Source organism: Vigna unguiculata, chromosome 9, assembly GCF_004118075.2.
Source record: "Vigna unguiculata cultivar IT97K-499-35 chromosome 9, ASM411807v1, whole genome shotgun sequence".
NCBI classification, from domain to species: domain Eukaryota; kingdom Viridiplantae; phylum Streptophyta; class Magnoliopsida; order Fabales; family Fabaceae; genus Vigna; species Vigna unguiculata.
Genome location: NC_040287.1, coordinates 8422763 through 8443366, shown reverse-complemented (window position 1 = coordinate 8443366; position 20604 = coordinate 8422763). Strand labels below are relative to the sequence as shown.

Here is a 20604-nt window from a genome sequence, read left to right as displayed (position 1 = left end):
TACATTATTTGGCTTCAATCTAATTTTCACTCTGGGATCCTTTTTCTTCGATCAGCACTTGGCATAACTTAGTTTAAATTCTATTCTGGGTAGTTTTATGAACGCAACCCAAGATCGGTTATTATTTGAATAATTTATGTAAACCCACATTCATATATACAAATAAAAATAATGGGGACAAAAAGACACACATCCTTAATTATTAGCACAATGACGCCTACAAAGACAATCTTTTCCTATAGTTCCCTTTCATGATCCGTATCATTTAATTTTTTAATAAGTCAAGAAAACTTTAGCTTCTATTCAGTTGCATCCTTGATAATTTTGGTAATATCTGTGAGATGAGAAACCATTAATTGGGTGGGATTTGTTAATGGAGTAAAAGATATTACATTAATCAGTTAGTAACAGGGTTGAAGTGACAAACTGTTTTCAAACTTATTTGCTAATAGAAGGTTTTGGTTTGGAAAGAGAAGTCTAATATCTGAATGAACCCCCAATTGGTCTCATCCATACCAGTATTAAACGAAGTCCTAATTTATTGAGATTTAATGATAGAAAAGTTATTAGAAATTTATTCTCTAACTTTCGAGCAGAAAAAATTTATATAAACTTCTATAGATGAGTTCATGATTTCTGTAATAAGTTTCATTTATAGAGTATTGTTATAATTTAACTGCTAAAATTTTAAAATTATACATTAAAATATACATGTGTGTGGACGTATAAGTGGCTTTAGTGGTTGTAAAAACTATTATAAACCTGATTCTTATAACCATAAAAAGAGAGACACGATTATCGGCTCTTTTTCCAAAAAAAGATAAATAATTAGTGGTGACATGATGGTAAAACAAATATATATATTTTGTAAAAATGTAAGTTGTTCATTAAGAAGATAGATAAAGATAATATCCATAATAGCTAATTGATTCCTGCACCCCCTCAATTGCTTCCTACACTCCATTAATTTTCAAAAATAATAATTTTATTCTTATAAAAGTGACTTTTGGAACAGACTTTCTCGGACGAATATCGAAATAAATTATCCGAAAATGTGTGAAATACATTAGAGAACACATTTTTTAGAACAGTTTTCTAGAACACATATAATGCTTTATAATTAATTTTCCAGATTACCCCTAGATGAAATGTTTCCGGAAAGAACTTTTTGGAACATATGAAATAATTTTCAGAGAAAACGTTTTTGGAATTAATGGATTCTTTTAGCATTTTTTCTCTTCTTCTGCCGGTCCGGTGATGATGGCAGTGGTGGTGGCGGCAATAGAATTGCAATGGTGAAGGGTATTTAGGTATTTTCAATGTATTGATGGGTGCGGAAGAAATTGATGGGATGGAGGAAAGCAATTGCCATCATATATACTGTTTCTGAAAGAAGTAATATTATTAGTTTAATGAGGGATCCGTTGTCATTTTACCATTAAAGATCGAATTCAATCGACTGAGTTGGTTCTGCATTTGTAACTCCTCACATTTTTAATTCTAACAGTATACCCATAAGTGGCTCAGTGTTTTAGTTTACGTTGATAAAATTAATAAGAATGACTTTAATATAAGAAACACAAAAGATCTAAGCTTTCACATTATAATCATACACATAAGTGCTTCTGAAACCGACTTATCATGTGTACTTAGATATAATATACATGGTTAAACAGTTTGTTACTCATAACAGCTTCGACAGTATACGATGATATCACGTTTAACGATTGTTGACGTACTATGGATATGGTGGTTTTGGAGTGTGACGACCATTAGCCCCAGATGGAGGGTAGTCATGGAGTTCAATGTCCATCCTCTCACCAATAGTTGCCTCTACCAGGTGCCACTTTCTACCACTAATAACCTGTGTACATGTGCATGTGTCTTAAACAACGTTTTAAACTCTGCTAAGTTGTATCCTTAATACTTACTAAAATTCTAAAACAATGTCACTCCGACATAATAATCATAGTTAGGTGTAATCTAATCATTACAAACGAAAAATCTTAATAATATACCTTGAGGTTGTGGATATTGCCCCCAGCAAGATCAAGAACTTTAGGGTCTTGCGTAAGGCTTTCAGTTCCTGTTATTATAAAGAAGAGTTAAGAAGATGAGGAACAAAGAAGAAGTGCTTCTCTACAAGAACAAAAATTGGTGATAGAGTTTTACTTGTAATAGGGACTGCTTCAGAGAGTCCTAAAAGGAGTAAAAACATGAGCTGAAAGAGAGTGTTCTTCATTCTTGCTTAGTATATAGTAATACCCAACCTCTTTGCTGTGTTACTTGAACCACACAGGTCTCATTATTTATACATGTAGATTATAGATATTTTAGAACATTATTCTTTTAGATGGAGGGGGCAATGGTACTGCAAAATTTCAACGCGTTTCCACTTTGGAAAGTTTTGATGAGTTAATACGGGGTGCTGGGGGCCGGAATTGTGTTTTTTGGTGGACATGATGAAATTATTAAATGTAAATATATTAAGTCAAAATGACAGCAAAAAGTTGAAGAGCACACACAATGGAAGTGGAATATGACACAAAAATGTTTGGGGGGGCACGGTGGGGAAAACCAACCTGGTACACTAATCCAAGTCAAGGTTATGTGAACATGTTTATAGTCATCGACCTATATTCCATTGTGAATAGTGTGGAACAGTAAAAATAGGTATATATCCATGAAAATCAATAAAAGATTCAGCACATCAGATTTGCACCTACATTAAGTCCACTCCTATTGCACGAAATGTGGCAGGGATTTCACCAAATTCAAGCGTGAGGGGATAGTCTCCATTAGATCAAGATGAATAATATATAACAAAAGAACATACATTTACGATTTTAGGTTAAAAGCAATATTATCATGTATATGGGTTGTCTCAACTCGTCAAAATTGTTTTTACACATTTAAAAGTTGATGTGTAAAATTTAAATACATCTTTCTCATCCCATTTTATCACAAGACTATTTTTAAAGACAAAATCGTAACAGAACACATGTTTACAAGATTAGGTGTAAAATAATTTAAATACTTCTTTTCATTCCATTATTGTCAAGACGATTTTTAAAGACAAAATCGTAATAAAACACACATTTCAAAACGAATAATACATCAAATTTTCTCGTGAGAACATTTTAATTTATAAATAATTAAGATAAAAGTTATCGTAATACAATAGTCTTTGAAGGATAAACAATGTGCGAGAATAGATATATAAATTCAATATCTTAAGATTTTGAATTAAAGATGATATCTCTTGTAGGAATTAGTTTATGCTTTACTAATACCGAATCAATTCGGTATGTATCAACTATCTTAGTAAGTTCTCTTGAAGAACTATCACGAAACAAGAAGGCTAATTTTTATTTTTTTATATATCAAGTGCATTTTTTTAATAATAATGTGTTTTTCTAGGTAATTGCATGATGTGTGGTATATATATATTTTTTCTGATCCTGTCGTGTGGCCTAAGTTTGAGAATATTACATTATGAGGGTAAAGAGGGTTTAGGTTGCTGATAAAACAAAAAGGTTGTTCTACCTGTGACTGGTGCTAATTGCACATTAACCTGAGTTGGTGGAAGTCATATTCAATACATGAAAAAGCTTGAATATTCAAGTTCAGCTCATGCATGTTATTTCGAGTGGGAACAATACTTTTCTCCATTATAGCATATAGGACAATTTAGCAACTCTAATCATCAGCACCAAACATTAGAGATAGGATGAATACTACTCCAAAAGTTTAATTTCATTAGTTACAACAGAGAATTAACACTTAATTAAATGAAAACCATTTCAAAATTTATACTAAGATTCCATATTGGTTAATAATATAAAATTGTTATTACTTATTAAACTTTAATTATATGTAATGGCGAACCATTGTTATGACAAGGGAGCCATGGCTTCCCACAAAATTTTAATTCTATTTTTTATATATGTTATATATTTTTTAAAATTGTATTTATATATTATTATTTTATTTATATTAAATTTAATAAAATATTTTATTTTATCACCTATTTTATTTATGTATTAAAATTTATATATATTTATTATATAAAAAATAAAATAAAAATCAACTTGATAGACATGGATTAATGAAAGGTAATAGATTTAATCACTAGTGATAGAATTCTTTTATGGTACATCATTAAGAAATAATGATAATAGAAAGAAAGGTAAAGAGATATTAGGAAACAAAAAATTAAAAAATGCACAATATCACTCATGAATCGAGGCTAGTATCTTATTATAATTTATGTGTTTATGACTCTCCTATTACAATGATTTTCTTAAATTATGTTTTTTTTTCAAATTAGTTTGCCTAATTATGATGGTAAGGATTCTTTTATAAAATTGGCACTAATCCTAATTATATTTTTCCTGAAATTAGTATGACATAGATTATGAAATTTAGAAATTTTGTGTTTTCCATTGCATATGGTAAAATCTTGGGTTGAACTACGAATTTTGTTGTATACAATGAATTAGTTGAATAACCTTGAATTGGATTAGATATTAGAATATCCCTATTATGTTAATTTAATGAATTAGAAAGATTATAAATTGGAAAATGCATATGAGAATCACTTTTTGAGAATGATTGAAACAAAGAAAATGAAGAATTTTTTTATTTAATTAGAAAAAATAATTTATATATAAAAAATCTAATTTGGCCCTCCTAAAGTTTTTGTCTAAGTTCCGCTACTGATTATATGGAATATTTAATCTCGCCACTGATTATATGGAATATTTAATCTTGTGTACAGAGTTAAAATTAGAAGTTAAATATATGACATATTTTAACTAAGTATATGATTATAACTAATTTTGAATCTAATCATCCGCACATAAGTATGGAAATTCATAGTAATTAGTTCTCAAATAAAATAAAAAATTCTCTACATACGTAAATGTCGACAATTATTACTTACAAAAATATTATCACATATTTTTCACGGCTGATTTTTATATGTCATATGTAAATTTGTGAATTTTGGTGATGTGATTTGCTGTTTTTGTGTTAGGGAAATAGATATATTATAAGAAGAACAATTTCCAAAAATAATAAATAAATGGTATATACTTTTAGATATCAGTGTAATTTTTTGTAGTGTTCCTGTTTAATGTTGTACCTTTTTGTTAATTATGGCAATTTTTAATCCCAAAAACAATTGTATTATTTTTAATCTCAAAACACTATAAAAGGATATATATGTTATACAGAGTCGTCGTAGAAAAGCTGCAACCCTAGAACCATAGAGAGAAAAATATATATATCTATATAGAAACATTGTCATTGTGGATTGAAATTTAATTGTCATTTGTGAAATGGTTGCTAAGGTACTAAACCCATAACCTTTGGAAATAAATATAATGAACTTCTGAGAAATTCATGGGTACTTTATTGGAAGATAGTAAATTAAGAAAGTGGATTTTGCTTGTATCCACACTTGCTTTTAGAAAGACAAAAACAGCATCAAACCAACCTAGGTTAACACACTGCTTTATGTCTGCCTACTTTTAGAAAGAAAAATAATAGTCAACTTCCAGGAAATTCCTACTGAAAAAATGTGAAGAGATCAGAACACCTCTAATTAAAAAATGGTTTAGAAGAAAAAAATATAAATAAACGAATTTTTTTTTGAAGTTAAAATGATCTTATGTGAAAATTAAAATTAATTCTATTTTGTAGTACTCTTTTTAAAGTTTTTTATAAAAACCTTTTGTCAAAATTGATATTTACTCCTATTAAACTGATGAAACAAAAGATAAATAAAGCCATCCAAAAAACACATTAGAGTTGTATTTGCGTGTTAACTTTTATTCCGTGGTGTTGATTGCTGACTTTTTTTATTTTATTTTCTCTTCTGTCCATAAAAAAACTCGTGTTAAACATTATTTCTAAAGAAGCTACAAATATAATTCTTGATAAAAGTATCAATGCTTAAAACAATAACTAAAAGGTAATAATATTCTTAACCAATTTTGACTCAATCAATTCTCATTAAATGGTTAATTTTCCAGCTTTCTCTTATTTCAAGTGTTTTCCGTAATTAATTATCTTTTAAAAAGAAAAATCAATCTTGCTTGAATATAGATGAATATCCTCTTCTAACTAAAATGGACCTTGATTCATTATTTTTACAAAAAATAGCGAAATATTATTTGTTTAACAGTGTACTATTTCTTCTTTTTTTACAAATACTCAAATTTTGTCGAACTTTCAAAATCTCAATCTAAAAACATGTTAAAGTATAAATATTGTTACAAAGACTTGTTATAGAAGTTATACTCCTCTATACTCATCCAAATAAAGCAATTATCAAAGTCCAATCATATTCGCAATTTATCAATGTAAAAACAATTTAATATCAAATATGCTAATGGTTTGTTAGAGAATGTATTACTCAAATTCACAAGTACAACTTATATTCAAATGAATTTATTGATAGTTTTATGTAGAGTTTATCTTCTATGATAAAGACATTATGGTTACACTAAAACTTTATTTTTTTTTCCAACACAAATGAGTTTTAACCCTCTTCTATTGTACTTTTACGTTATACAAATATGATACGACATGTACAGGAATTAGATATAAAACGTATTGGGTATACAACAATGATATGTCTTATCTCAGAAGAAAATATAAGGTATGATAAGAATATATATATATATATATATATATATATATATATATATATATATATATATATATATATATTTACAATTAAAATTCATAGGTAATAGTTGAAATCTATAGGTAATTATGATTTACTGATGAAATACTAATGGCAAAAATATGTTAATAAATACTTTATAGATAATTGTGATCTACAGATTTTATCTACGAATATATTATCTTCAGATTTTACTTACAAATTAAATTAGTAGGCAATTATCTATAAATATAATTCGTAGGTAATACCCACAAATATGATTTGTATGTACCTACTCATCTGATTCGTAGGTAACGTGTTCAACAATTTTAATAAAATTAGTTTTTTCTACGATACTTACTCGATATTAAGTCTAATAATGTGAGAAATTCAAATATCATACAATATATTAGCATAATAACAATTGTTTTAATATATATGTTGAGAACTACTTCTTGACATCACAACACGTATAAATGACTTAATGACTTTCTTAATCTTAGCTAGATATTTCCTCCCATCATAGATTCTTGGAGAAAGAAATTATAAAAGAATAGAATTATACTCGGTTTATCTGAACGAACATTAGATCTCTAATCAACAATATACAAATTTCCTAATTAGTTATCATGGGACAAACTACATAAACATGTGGGTTTGATGAATTAAATCAACTTGACGTAGATTCTTATAGCAGGACTAGCAAACTTGTTTTCCAATCTAAATTACAATGTTTTAATTCAAGATTCCACAATTATCATAAAACTCATGTGTAAACCATTTATATTGCATACCAATTTTACAAAAATATATAATTCATTGAATTGTATTCATACGTGAATAATTAAGAATTCATGTATTTTCAATGATTAGAATTTTCAGCTAACTTTGAATAAACTTTAGATTTTTGAAATTAAAAATTTGCTTTCATGTGAATAGAAGTGTTTTGAAGATGAAATGTTTCAGAAGCTAAAAATGTAAAGTGGCGAGAAACCTGTTAGGTTTTTCTAGAGGTGTCAAAATGGTTGGAACTCATGAGTCAACCCGGCCCACCACGGGTTCGGGTTGGGTTGAAAATTTTTTACAAATTTCAATGCGGGTTGACTTTTGACCCGACCCATCTAGAATTCGGCTCACTGAGGTTAAACCCGTGTTGAGTCAGATTGGCTCACCAACCCGTAAATAAAAGGTCACACAAGTATCTTTTATAAGTTGGGCTTTGCATTTTAGTCAGATTAGGTTGTTTTTTTAGTCAACACATCGATAATTTATAGTTTTGTGTATTTGGATTGTGTTGAAGTTTATTTAGATTTTAATCAGAATTATAATTTTAGTTGACAAAAAAGATGTATTTTTTTTATTAAGTGAACTAGTGAGCCAACCTGTTTAATCTACCAACCCGTGGTGGGTCGGGTCAGGTTCAATTTTTTTTGCCTCGCTAATAAGTGAGTCGGATTGGGTTGACTCATTAAGTAACCAACCCATGGTGGGTTGAGCAGGGCTGGGCTAGATTACCCGTGTTCACATCTCTAAGTTTCTCGAGAGAGGATCACTGGGGAGATACAAGACATAAGTCTAATTCACTATTGTATATCACTAGGCGATGATAAATTTATTTTTTTCTAAATAGGTGAGAGGTGATAAATTTATATTAGAAAGTTTCTTATAAAAAGTAAAAGAATTTATTCTTCTTCTTTTTTCAAAAGGAAGACATGTCATGAAGATGAAAAAAATGCATATATGTCCATACCTAACTACATGGTAGTGGTCTACGGAGTGCAATTCTTAGAGCACAGGGAATGAAGAGTAATGATTTCAATAAGAGCAATCAGAAGTACTACTATAATGAGTTCAGTGACTACTAGAGTAGAGTGGAGTCACAAGGTATGGTATAACAACCTTTTTTAGCGAGCCTCTAGGATCTCTTGTAAACCCCCATGATGTGGTAAAGGGAGGATATAAGGGGAAGCAGGGAATGATAATTAAATAAGTAAAGACAATGAAAAACAACTCTTTAAAATTCCTAGAATTACATATAATGAATTTTTTTTTAAAAAAAATCTAATTTGGCACCCTTGAATTTTTTGTTCATGTTTCGCCACTGATTATATATATAATTTAAAAAAATATGAAAAAAAGTAAGAAGTGTAAATATTATTTACTATTCTAATGTAAATTTTATAATGAATAGACTAAAAAAAATTAAAATTGGACAAACCATGCTTAGATAGTATGCTTTGTCTTAAAAGAAATCATTAAATATATTTTTGGTCCTTTAACTGTCAATGAAAATTGGAATTAATCTCTCTTCAAAACTTTGATCCAGTCTAGTCCCCCAACTTTAAAACTGCATGAATTTAGTCATTTTAACCAGATTTTGTTAAGTTTATCTAACGTTTCAAACGTGTTTCATGATAGTTTCAAAAATGTATTAAACGGCGTAAACAACTCAAATATTATTATAAAACACATTTGAAACGTCAAATAAACATAACAAAAATTAGTTAAAATAACTAAATTCAGACAATTCTAAAATTGTGAGACTAAAATGGATAAAATTTTTGAAAATGGACTAATTTTAATTTTCAGTAAAAACTAAGGGATAAAACATATTTAATCTTGAAAGAAATTATGTTCCTTAAGCACTATTTTTCACCTTTTTTTCAACATATATAAATTGTGTATAATATACACTACTTTATTTTATATAATTTTTTTACTAAAGTTCTGTCTGATTATTTTTTCATTGACATGCTTTGCCTTTTTCAACAAATTAGGCTAAAATAGTCAATGTTTCAAACAGGTAGTGGTATATGAATCGTGCTTTCATCTTTGCTGAACGCAATCAAGTAATATTCGTATTCATACACGTAATTGTTCAAGAGTGGTATTTTCCATCACCTCGGAAGAAGTTTTGGTTTATTCCTAGGAGTTTGGGATTGTTTATCATGCCTCACAAAAAGTTGATGCTTTATTTATTTCTTTCTTTCTTAGATCAAAGATTCCCTCCATAGTTGCATATCTAGAACCCGAAACCCTATGTTAGAATAAGTAGATAAATGTACAACTCACTCCTCAATATTAGAAAGATACAACAAAAAGTATAACAAAAAAAGAAGAAAAAAAGTTATAAGTTTCATAAAAGATGTTTAATATAGTTTTTTTTTTTAATTTATTAGTTGAATTCTAATTTCATCGTTGCAAGAAAATATTTTATTGATAACTAATTTTAGTGATCAAAAGTTGTTAATCACTATAATAACGAATTTAAATGTCAATTTAAAAAAGTAACAATTATTGATTATTAAAATAATCATTAATATAAATAAAAAAGTATAATTGCTCACTAAATTAGTCAATTATTACTTAGAGACCAATTTAGTAATTAAGTTATTTTGTGATCCAAAACCTTACTGAGTTTATTTTTATTGACCAATTCCTTGGTAGCTAAAATTATAGTAACTAATTTTAAAAACTAATTTAGTGACCAATTACAATTTTGCATTCATAATAGTGACTATTTTAATGATCAATATTTTATACTTTGTGAATTGGTATCTAAATTAGTCACTATAGTAACTAATATTTTTTGGTCACTACAATTAGTTACTGATGAGACATTTTTTTGTAGTGATCTAGTTAAAAGTATGATTAGATTTTTTAATATAAAAAAAATCAAATTAAACCAAATTGATTCTTTTATGATGAACGTTAATTTTTGTGATTTTTTAATTTGTAATTCTTAATTTATCTTCTCTATAAACCTATAATAATTTTTCTACTTTTACATTTAAAAGAATCTATTTATAAGATCTAAATAATAGATGACCAGTTTACTTACTAATGGAAACTATCATTTTAAATATTGCACTTACTAGGGGAAGTTATCCTTAATTTCCAAACGTCTACTCTATAATTACTATAATAATTTTTGTTTTTAATTAGTGGTTACAATGATTTATTATTTTTCCTAAAAATCATTTAACATGAGATATGAGATGGTCATTCATTCAGAAACCTATTTATTTTACGAAGATTAATATCTGTTGAACGTACAAATAAAATATGTAAATTACGATTTAGAAGAAACTAAAGATTGCAAAAATGTTTTAAGAAAAAATTATAATGATGATGGTTAGAAAAAATTTGATAAGCAATGCAGTAACATATTTGTGATACTTACATTTTGACCCTTTTTGTGTGTTACAGATAGAGTAATCAACGCCGTTTGTTCATCTTGTTGATTATTTAAATTTTGGAATAGGTCTTGTAGAATGTGAATGCTAGAATAAACGTTCTAGATTGCGTTTATGTGCGTCATAAAGCGTTTCATAACATTTTTATATTATATTTCCTAGAATAGATATTTTCTCAAATCTAGCACCCTTTTTGTATTTTCCGTATAATAAGTATATTCCAAAATAACAAACTTTGGAACCTTTTAAATAGGATGATTTGGCAATACTAATACTCTTTCTACAAAAACTATTTAGAGATACTTTATTTGTATAAATAATTTGAAATTTTTTATGATAAAATTTGTTATCCCATATAAAATTTTTAAAATTTAGTAAATGAATTTAATTATTTTAAAAGATAAATAATTTTGAATTTTATTTATAAAAGGTAATGATTTGAAAATGTTAATATTTTATCTGTTTTTAAATTTATATTTACTTTTATATTATCTCTTTGATTCTATCTTAAATCGAAATATTATTAATTCAAGTGAGATGGTTATAAACTCAATATTTTCCGTTGTCATTGCCAAAATTATTTTTTGTTAATACAAATTAATATTGTATTTCAACTTAAATTAGTTAGAAACCTTTTCATCAATATTAATAATATTTCTAGCTAATGTCAAATATGATTTCTTTGATCAAAATCAATACATATTATTTTTAGTTTACGTTAGTCAGAATTGTGTTCAACCAATAAACAGAACTTCCATTACAAATTTAGAAGATTGGATGAAATTTATCACAAAGACTTTCTATAAGAGAAAAGAAAAAGTAATTTAGAAAAATTATAAAAAAGAACTTCTACAAATTAATTTACTTCCATTTTCTCTATCCTAAAGAAACTTGTTGAAACCAACCTAAAAACCTTGGTATGCATGATTAATGGTTTGAAGATGGGGCAATAGCAGGTGATGGTGAAGGAGGATTTGTTTGGTCAACACGCATGAACCCAAATTTCTTGATTAACTCATTCGCAATTAGTTCATTGGCTCTGTCTGAGGGATGGTACTCATCCCAGAAAACGTACTTGCTTCTATCTTTGCACAGTTTTGATGCAGGAATACACGTAAGAGCTGGTCGAATGTTCCCGAAGGAGCAACAGGGTGAGTCTGAGTTTTGGAATCCTACATTCAAAACGTTATTACAAAGGAAATCAACAATAATGTATCAAATCAAATTCCTCTCAACATTTGTGTTTCAGATAATGTTCTATGTATCAGGTATTTGTGCTTACCATATTTGTTTGGGTTGCTAATAACATCATTAACAACATCATATGCATCTCCAAATCTGTAGCTTGAATTGGGAAGTTGTTTTTGCAACTCATCTATTAACTTACTTGAAGCTCTGTTAAACCTGATAGCCAACTTGTTTGTTCTATCTTGACAGTCTCCAGATGTACTAAGCACTCTTTGAAGGGGAATGCAGCCCATTGGGCCCAGCCCAAACACCATCAACTGCCTGGCTCCAAGCCCATGAAGTAGCTGAATAGTAAAATGTCATAATTGAAAATTTGTTAGAAGTTGAAATCAAGCGTAAAAAATAACACACGTAAGATGTATGAAAAAAGAACTGAGAGAGCATAATTCTGTAGTTTCCAACAACCTTCTACTAGCAGATCAGATAGAGTATGTTAAATATGTTGTTAATATGTGTTAGAGTGGATTAGTATATAAACCTTCAATTGTTCTCCAAGAGTTCCTATCAAGTAGTCCACAAAGGTTTCGTCATTGTATGTCCATGAATCGCTGTAAACAGGCATCAAATAGTTGTTGATGAAGTCATTGCTGCCTAAAGCAACAACATAACGAGCTCCCTGGAAAAACTTTTCTGCCTCATCTTTTCCAACTCTGCTTCTGATCAGTTCCTGTGTCCCCTGAAACAGCTCAATTTGTTTGTACAGAGAGAACCTTTGAATCTGCAAGAGGATTGGTTTTTCATTCAAACTATGTCATGGATTTGTTCCTCTGATGCAGGTAAATTTCAAGTGAATGATCTCAATTCTTATTAAATGTTCTAACACATTTATGCAGTGTGTAGTATAACTCTCAGATTGTTTACTTTAGAGGATCCTATTCATAACATATATTTGTGCTTTGTTATGCTCATATGCTAAATAGTTATCATGAAAGTTTACGCTAAGCAACTTACAAAATAACTGCCAGTTTCATTCAATATGCCGCCACCCCCAGAAGCATAATTCACCCCATTTTCCAATATAACATCTTCAGTTAAAGATGGATCAAGAAATGCTGGAGGCCTAGGAAGTCCCATGTTGTCACCTGAACATATGAACATCATTACAGAGGGAAATATTACAAAAAAATAAATGCTTTAGGATCTGCATTAAGTTTTCACTATAGTGATCAAATATCAGGGACTGATTTAGGGTCTACATATAAAAAAGTGAAAGATTTACCTATTATATCTGCAACCGTGCGACCATTGGAGAACCTACCATTAGGTAGTCCATTACCAAAATCAATACCATACCATGGTAAACTTGCCTGAGCAAGGCTTTTAGAAAGGTACTTGTTATTTCCAACATCTGAGAGAGAGTCTCCAAAAATGAACTGCACAACCCTGCATTGGCACCCTTCAAGTTTTATTCCAAAAATGATACCTATTATAACAAATAGAGACAGATGGAACTTCATGTTTGAGTATCAAGTGATAATCTCTTCAAGTTAAGTCACACCTCTCTTGTAGCTTGAAGCACTTTAGTTGGTTTTATATCATTATAGTTATGAATTTTTGAAGTGTAGAATGGTGAGATTGTGCTTTAGTTTGGTAGCATTGTTAACAGAGTGAAGTAGATCGTTTGATGGACCAACTATTACTGATTCAAACCTACTGCAACTACCCGTTAGTCTGTTACAGGGTACAACTTTGTGACTCTGAAGTCATGTTTTTAGTTATTTTTGGGGTGATCAAACCATGATTTGGTGAATGTTTCAACTTGAAATCCATTGGTGTGGAACTCTCGCTGAATGCAGTTTAAGCGTATTTCAGAATGATGAATTTCTCAAACAGGTGATTCTTATTAGTCGAATTTTCAATGAACATATATGATATTATTATAGTGAATTGTTGTGGTAAGTACACCTAACAATGCCATCGCTTGCTCAAATTGTATTTCACTTCAATAAACAAATATTTCATTTTTTTTTTTATAAATTATTTCCACCCTCTTTTTTCTTTCTTTGTATCTATTTTTCATCTTTCCTATCACATTTTATATCTTAATTGTAACACCGAAACCGTAAATCTATAAAAGATTAAATATTTTAGTCCTTCTAATTCATCAATCTTTACTAAGAAATCTGTGAAGGTTGGAGATGTTTCTTCCTAAAGATGGATTAATAAGAGGTATTAAAATCCCACAACTTATGCAAATTTAGAAACATCTCCAACCTAATAACATTATAAGGTTAATATTTAAATTTAAAAAAAAAAATCTACATTGGAGCATGATTATGATATAAGAGGTAATAAAAAATTGTTTTTTAAATTTAAAATTTTGTAATATAAATAAAAATTAGTAAACTATGAGTATTATAAGATTTGAAACAAAACAAAAAGTGCTCTCCTAAAAACACATTAAAATTCACTTAAGCATAAAACCTTTTAATAATGTAATATGACTATTACATGATAAATAAACTAAAAAAAAGTTATCATTGTGGGTCTCGACTCTGCCTCCTCTTGTATAGGACTGGACATAGTTTATGAAACTGTACTGAACTACATTTTATTTATACTATTATATACAAAGAAAGTTGAACTCTTTTAACAAAAATTGGACTGGACGATTTTTCTAGTTTAGTTGAAAAAAACCGAATCTATATAGTTACAGTTCAGTTAACTCTTAGAATTGTAAAATGTTACAATCATATTTTTCATTGTAAAACTAAACTGTTTTCACTTATTTTTATCTTATCTTAGACTTTTCAGTGTGTAAAATGCTGCAATCAATCATATTTTTCAGTGTTAGTGGTTCTTTTTTATTTTATCTATGTGGCCATTGTACAAGATGATTTTTACTGTGGAAGAATTTATTTTGAATGTCCGTGTTATGTATTTTGTTAGACTGTGTCTTGTTTATTTTTTATTTTTTTATGATGATTTCCTTTTTATATCAATATGGTTTAAATTTGAATTCTTGCTTTTTGTCTTAACATACCATTGTGGTTAAAATTAACTATGATTAGGTTCAATTCAAAATTTAATATATCATAAAATTTAACTATGATGTATTTTAGATTACGAAAATGATATTTAAACAAAATTTTTGGACTCAGTTTTGACATAGATGAGGTGGCCTAGTAGTTAAGTTTTTTAAATTGATTTTCATTAAAAAGGTTTTACCTTCTTGCACGTGCGAACATTTTTTGGAGGGAAAAGAAAATAAGCATTGTGTTTTGCAGAGAGAAGACAAAGACATTTTGTTTTGCTGAGAGAAGACAGAGGTGACGAAAACACATCATTGAGAACAAGGGTTTCCATTGTCGTCATCCATGCCCACGGTCGTTTGTGAGTTTTCTTTAATTTTATCTCACGACTTTCTCACACCTTTATCATTTTTGGGTTGGTAATCCAATCATAATTTGTTTATTTCTTTGGCACACCTGTAACCCAAACATCAAAATGTTTGGTCTATGTGAGATTCATCAGAAAAGTTGAAACATTGGGTTTATTTAAGCAAAAAGGTCAAATATTTGGGTAGTAGGAGTCATTGCAAGTAAGGAATGCGGTAAGAGTGATTGCAAGGTTGGGAGAATCAAGTTTTTTTAGTGTTGTTGTTGGAATCCTTCCTTCGTCGATGTTCATTCGTTGTGGGTTCTGTATGTGGGGAATAGTGTTGGAATAAGTGAGGAGTTATTGTAAATTTTTTTATTATTAGTTGCACTAACTCAAAATATGAAACAAAAACTGGTACTAATGACCAAAATATCCAACATAACTTCCCACTTAATTGTTCTCCACTCCTCACTTTCGAACATAGTGTGACTCAAAAATTCCAAAAAATCCTCGTGGCCACATTACCCAGTATTTAATGTCATGGTCATGGAAATGAATTTGTATTATGTTAAGGTTAGTGTGAGGATATTATGTTCACAATGAAGTTTGATTTTTATATAAAAATTGGGTGATGAAGACCAAAATAGTCACCACAACTCCTCACTTACTACATATGTACTCCCCACTTACGAATAATATCAGTATTAGCATAATTTCAAAAAGGTCCACCATCCACATAACCCAATAGTGAATGTTGTCGTACTAGCTAAATTTTTTATGTACATAATGTACCATGCATGAATTATTCCATAAGTGGTGAGTATAAAGTTATTAACGGGGAGTGGTGATGAATATTTTGGTCTAATAATTTTCACTTTAAAAATGGACTTCAAACTTGATGAACTTAATGTACTACAAATTGATTTTCACAACCTAAATACTCAATATTCGGTTATCTTCATGACATTGGTCTTTTATAAAAGTAATCATCAATAACTGATAACATAACTAGGGAGCATTGGCTAAAAAAGTGGGGAGTGAGGATGAATATTTTGGTCTAATAATTTCCACTTTAAAAATGGAATTCAAACTTGATAACCTTAATGTACTACAAATTGATTTTCACTACCTAAATACTCAATATTCGATTATCTTCTATAATTGGGTTTTTTTTTATAAAAGTAACCATCAATAACTGAATCCATAAGTGTGGAGTACTGACTAAAAAATTGGGAGTGGTGAAGAATATTTTGGTCTAATAATTTCCACTTTAAAAATGGAGTACAAACTTTATTGTCTACACAACATGATGACCTTAATGTACAAGAAATTGATTTCCACTACCTAAACACTCAATATTCGGTTATCTTCATTACTTGGGTTTTTTTAATAAAAGTAACCATCAATAACTGAATCCATAAGTGGGTAGTACTGACTAAAATGGTGGAGAGTGGTGTTGAAGATTTTTGTCTAATTTCCACTTCAAAAATGGGGTTCAAAGTTTATTGCCCACAAAACATTATGACCTTAATGTATTACAAATTGATTTCCACTACCTAAATACTCACTTTTTAGTTATGTTCATTACTTGGATTTATTGTAAAAGTAATCATCTATAACTGATAACATAAGTGGGGACTACTGACTAAAAAAGTGGGGAGTGGTGATAAATATTTAGACTTTTTCGCAGTATTTCATTGAAGTGAAAAATTAGGTGTCAGAAAATGATCCTTACAGTGTGACCCTGATTTTCTAAAAAATTATTTCAATTACCAAAACATAGAATATTGGATTATGATATTCGTTGTGATTTTTTAAAATGGTTCATCAATGACTCATTACATAAGTGGGGAGTATGGATTAAATAAATGGGTAGTCATGATCAATATTTTGTTCATTTTTTGCAATTTTTAAATGGAAGACAAAGTAAATTGTGAACACAAAATCCTCAAACTCACCTAAATGTAGTTAAAAATAATTTTCATGTCAAAAAAGTTGCAGAACTAGGTTACGTGCTTGGGTGACCTTTTTTTAAAATGTCCTAAAATTGAATTATAATGTTAGTGGGTAGTACAGATGATTAAAGTGGGCAGTTCTAAAGGATATTTTGTTCATTACTGTTGTTGTTAAATTAAAGCGCCAACATTTTCTTATGAAGTTTGTGGGTAGTAATGTTGTATTGGATTTTCTTATGAGAGTTATATTGGATTTTTAGGTCAAGAGTTGAAAATTTGGCTTACTATTCAACCACTATTTCAAGGTTTTTGGGAACAACTGCAGGATTATTTGGGGAGTTTTATTCAACATCACCACATCCTTTAACAACCCTATATTCATCACAAGTAATATATAAAGAACCTTACTTCCATATTGATAATAATTAAATGTCCATAATAATTCTTCTTATTAAAGCATAAACACAAGAAATTTGGACTTACATTTTCATCTAATAAGGCATCAAATAAACTTGTCTATCCATATTTCAATCATTCCACAAAACACAAGGCCTGCTATTGTCAACATATAATTCTGCATAACTTAACATTGCACTTAATATACACAAACAACAGAGTTGTAACTTTCTTTTCATGACAACTTCGACATCAGGTCTAACGTCGAAGTGGGGACCCATCAAAATTACTAGGGATCTACCATATAATTTTGTGCACTTATACAAATGACTACGAAAAACAATTTTAAGTCAGTAATGCCATCCAATTTGCATTGCATTAACTTTTCAGTTCACATATCTTGAATCCATCCATAATTTTGCACTTCAAAATGGTTGACAATGTCAACAAATTACAGCACCAACTAACTTTTAACAAATAAATCGTAGTATTCAGGCACTTTTTGCCTGTGGATTAAGTTTCTTATTTTTGCATTAAAAAAATGGTTAGTGTTGTTCATAATATTAAGAAAAATTCCCCACTTATTCCAACACTACTCCCCACATACAGAACCCACAACGAATGAACATCGACGAAGGAAGGATTCCAACAACAACACTAAAAAAACTTGATTCTCCCAACCTTGCAATCACTCTTACCGCATTCCTTACTTGCAATGACTCCTACTACCCAAATATTTGACCTTTTTGCTTAAATAAACCCAATGTTTCAACTTTTCTGATAAATCTCACATAGACCAAACATTTTGATGTTTGGGTTACAGGTGTGCCAAAGAAATAAACAAATTATGATTGGATTACCAACCCAAAAATGATAAAGGTGTGAGAAAGTCGTGAGATAAAATTAAAGAAAACTCACAAACCCTGCATGATGGACCTTATTAGTAGAAGATCGTATTACCTATACTAAATAAGTGGTTATTACTTAATTTAGTTAATTAATAAGTACTGTTATTTGTTGTTTCGGTCAATCGAGATGTATAGGCACGTAAATAAAGAATAATGATATTTTATTTTTTTTATTTTTTTTTAATTTACCATTTTATTCATCTTTAATTATTTTATTGATGTAGAAAAATATCTAAAAATAATTAAATTAAAATATCGTTATCCTGGTCATAATGGTTATCAACCTGTCATCAATGCACTGGACATAAATAATAGAAAAGTTTAAATAAAAAAACTACGTATTGTGTAACGATAAAATGAAATCATTACATGGCAACGCAAGAGTCTCTGGGGATTTTAATTATATCAATCAATCTGATCATTGAAACAACATTTAAACTTTTAAACTATGGTTACAATATCTACAGTCAGATCACAACTCAATCGTTAATCTTTCAAAAATTTTCATAACAGCTGCGTTAAGGCAACTTAAGAATACCTACAGTTCTTTAAAAACACTGCAAAGTTCATTCCTCCTCGTCTTCAAAATCAGAGAGGATATGTTCCATGAAATCATAGGTTTAGACCGAAAAATATTGAAAACATTATTTCTTTTTCTGTTTGAGCCACCTTACTTCTGTGGAGAAAAACTTTGAATAGTTATAGAAATTTGATCGTACTGGAAGCACGTAATACTAAAAATACTCAGCAATGATAGCTGGCTGAAATAAAAACAGAAAGAAAATAAATAGCATGAACTGTCACAGCATACATGGCTGAAATCAAACATATATACTACGTTGTACCAAAGAAGAAGGAGGAACCAAAGTTATAGTTGTTTTATAGTTTATATATATATATATATATATATATATATATATATATATGGTTGATGATAATTTTATTCACCCCTTTTGTCAATACTTGTGGGATAGGGCACCAAGGGAAGATTGTGTTCCATGAACCTCATGCTCATGAGTTTCCTCTTCTTGTAGTTAGCCTTGAAACAAGCTTGTCTAAGCCTTCTTGTTTTATCTTCAAGTTCCAAATCTGGTCTTTCTTCCACCATGCTCTTTTCTTTCTCCAACATTTCAATAGCAATCCTTATTTTTTCATCATTTTCAGGTCCTTCAGCCTCTCCTTGCTCCTGCATCACCCCCCCAATTCACTATAATAACGAACTTTGACTTTATAATCAACAAGTATTGCAGAAAAATAGCTTAAAACCTTGCAGTTATTAGGAATTCAAACACTGAGAACTTACTTGCATGTTCTTTATTAGGGTTTGAAGACTCATTAGCTTCCTATGTGGCCACCTTTGAATACCTAATTCCCTGCACCTTTTCTTCAAGTGTGTGAGACCAACGTTAAGCTCTTTCGCAGCCTGTGATATAGGCATGTAGAAGTACTGAGAAACGGTTTTCCTCGATAGCATTCTCGCACTGCTACTAATTCTCTCTTCTCTGCGTTGTTTACCCTTCACTTCATCCCTCATCTCATTCACACTTCCACCATCGTTGCTTGATGAAAACGCAGGTCTATGATCCGAACCGTCAACTTCGTTCCATGCAGAAAGCACGTTTTTAACATCACTGAAGTCGTAGTCTGCAACAGCAACTCAGAAGATATAATAAATCAAAAACAAGGACAAGAACAAAGGATTCAAAAAACTCATGATGCTGATACTTACAACCTTGAAAACTTAGTGGGGTTGGTTCAAGCGGCATAGTTTCGTATAAAATGTCATGGGGATAATAACACTTCATGAATGGGACAACATCAAAATAGCTATCTTGCAGAGGAAATTCATAGGGCCAATGAAACCCATCACTGCCAATGGCATTACCTCTGCATAAAGATGCTAACAT

General features: G+C 29.6%; 2 protein-coding genes across 2 annotated transcripts; both read right to left on the bottom strand.

The window, feature by feature from the left end:
• Positions 1-11620: 11620 nt before the first annotated feature.
• Positions 11621-13685, bottom strand: LOC114162748 (GDSL esterase/lipase At1g74460-like). The gene is made up of 5 exons (XM_028046713.1): positions 13337-13685; positions 13069-13199; positions 12596-12835; positions 12152-12401; positions 11621-12041 (listed from the first exon to the last, which is right to left on the bottom strand). The coding sequence occupies exons 1-5, from the start codon at positions 13572-13574 to the stop codon at positions 11797-11799; spliced, it is 1104 nt and encodes a 367-aa protein (XP_027902514.1). The 5' UTR covers positions 13575-13685; the 3' UTR covers positions 11621-11796.
• Positions 13686-19637: 5952 nt separating this feature from the next.
• On the bottom strand, positions 19638-20604 carry LOC114163408 (protein RKD2-like). Its single transcript, XM_028047726.1, has 3 exons — positions 20430-20604; positions 20001-20341; positions 19638-19883 (listed from the first exon to the last, which is right to left on the bottom strand). The coding sequence occupies exons 1-3, from the start codon at positions 20602-20604 to the stop codon at positions 19638-19640; spliced, it is 762 nt and encodes a 253-aa protein (XP_027903527.1).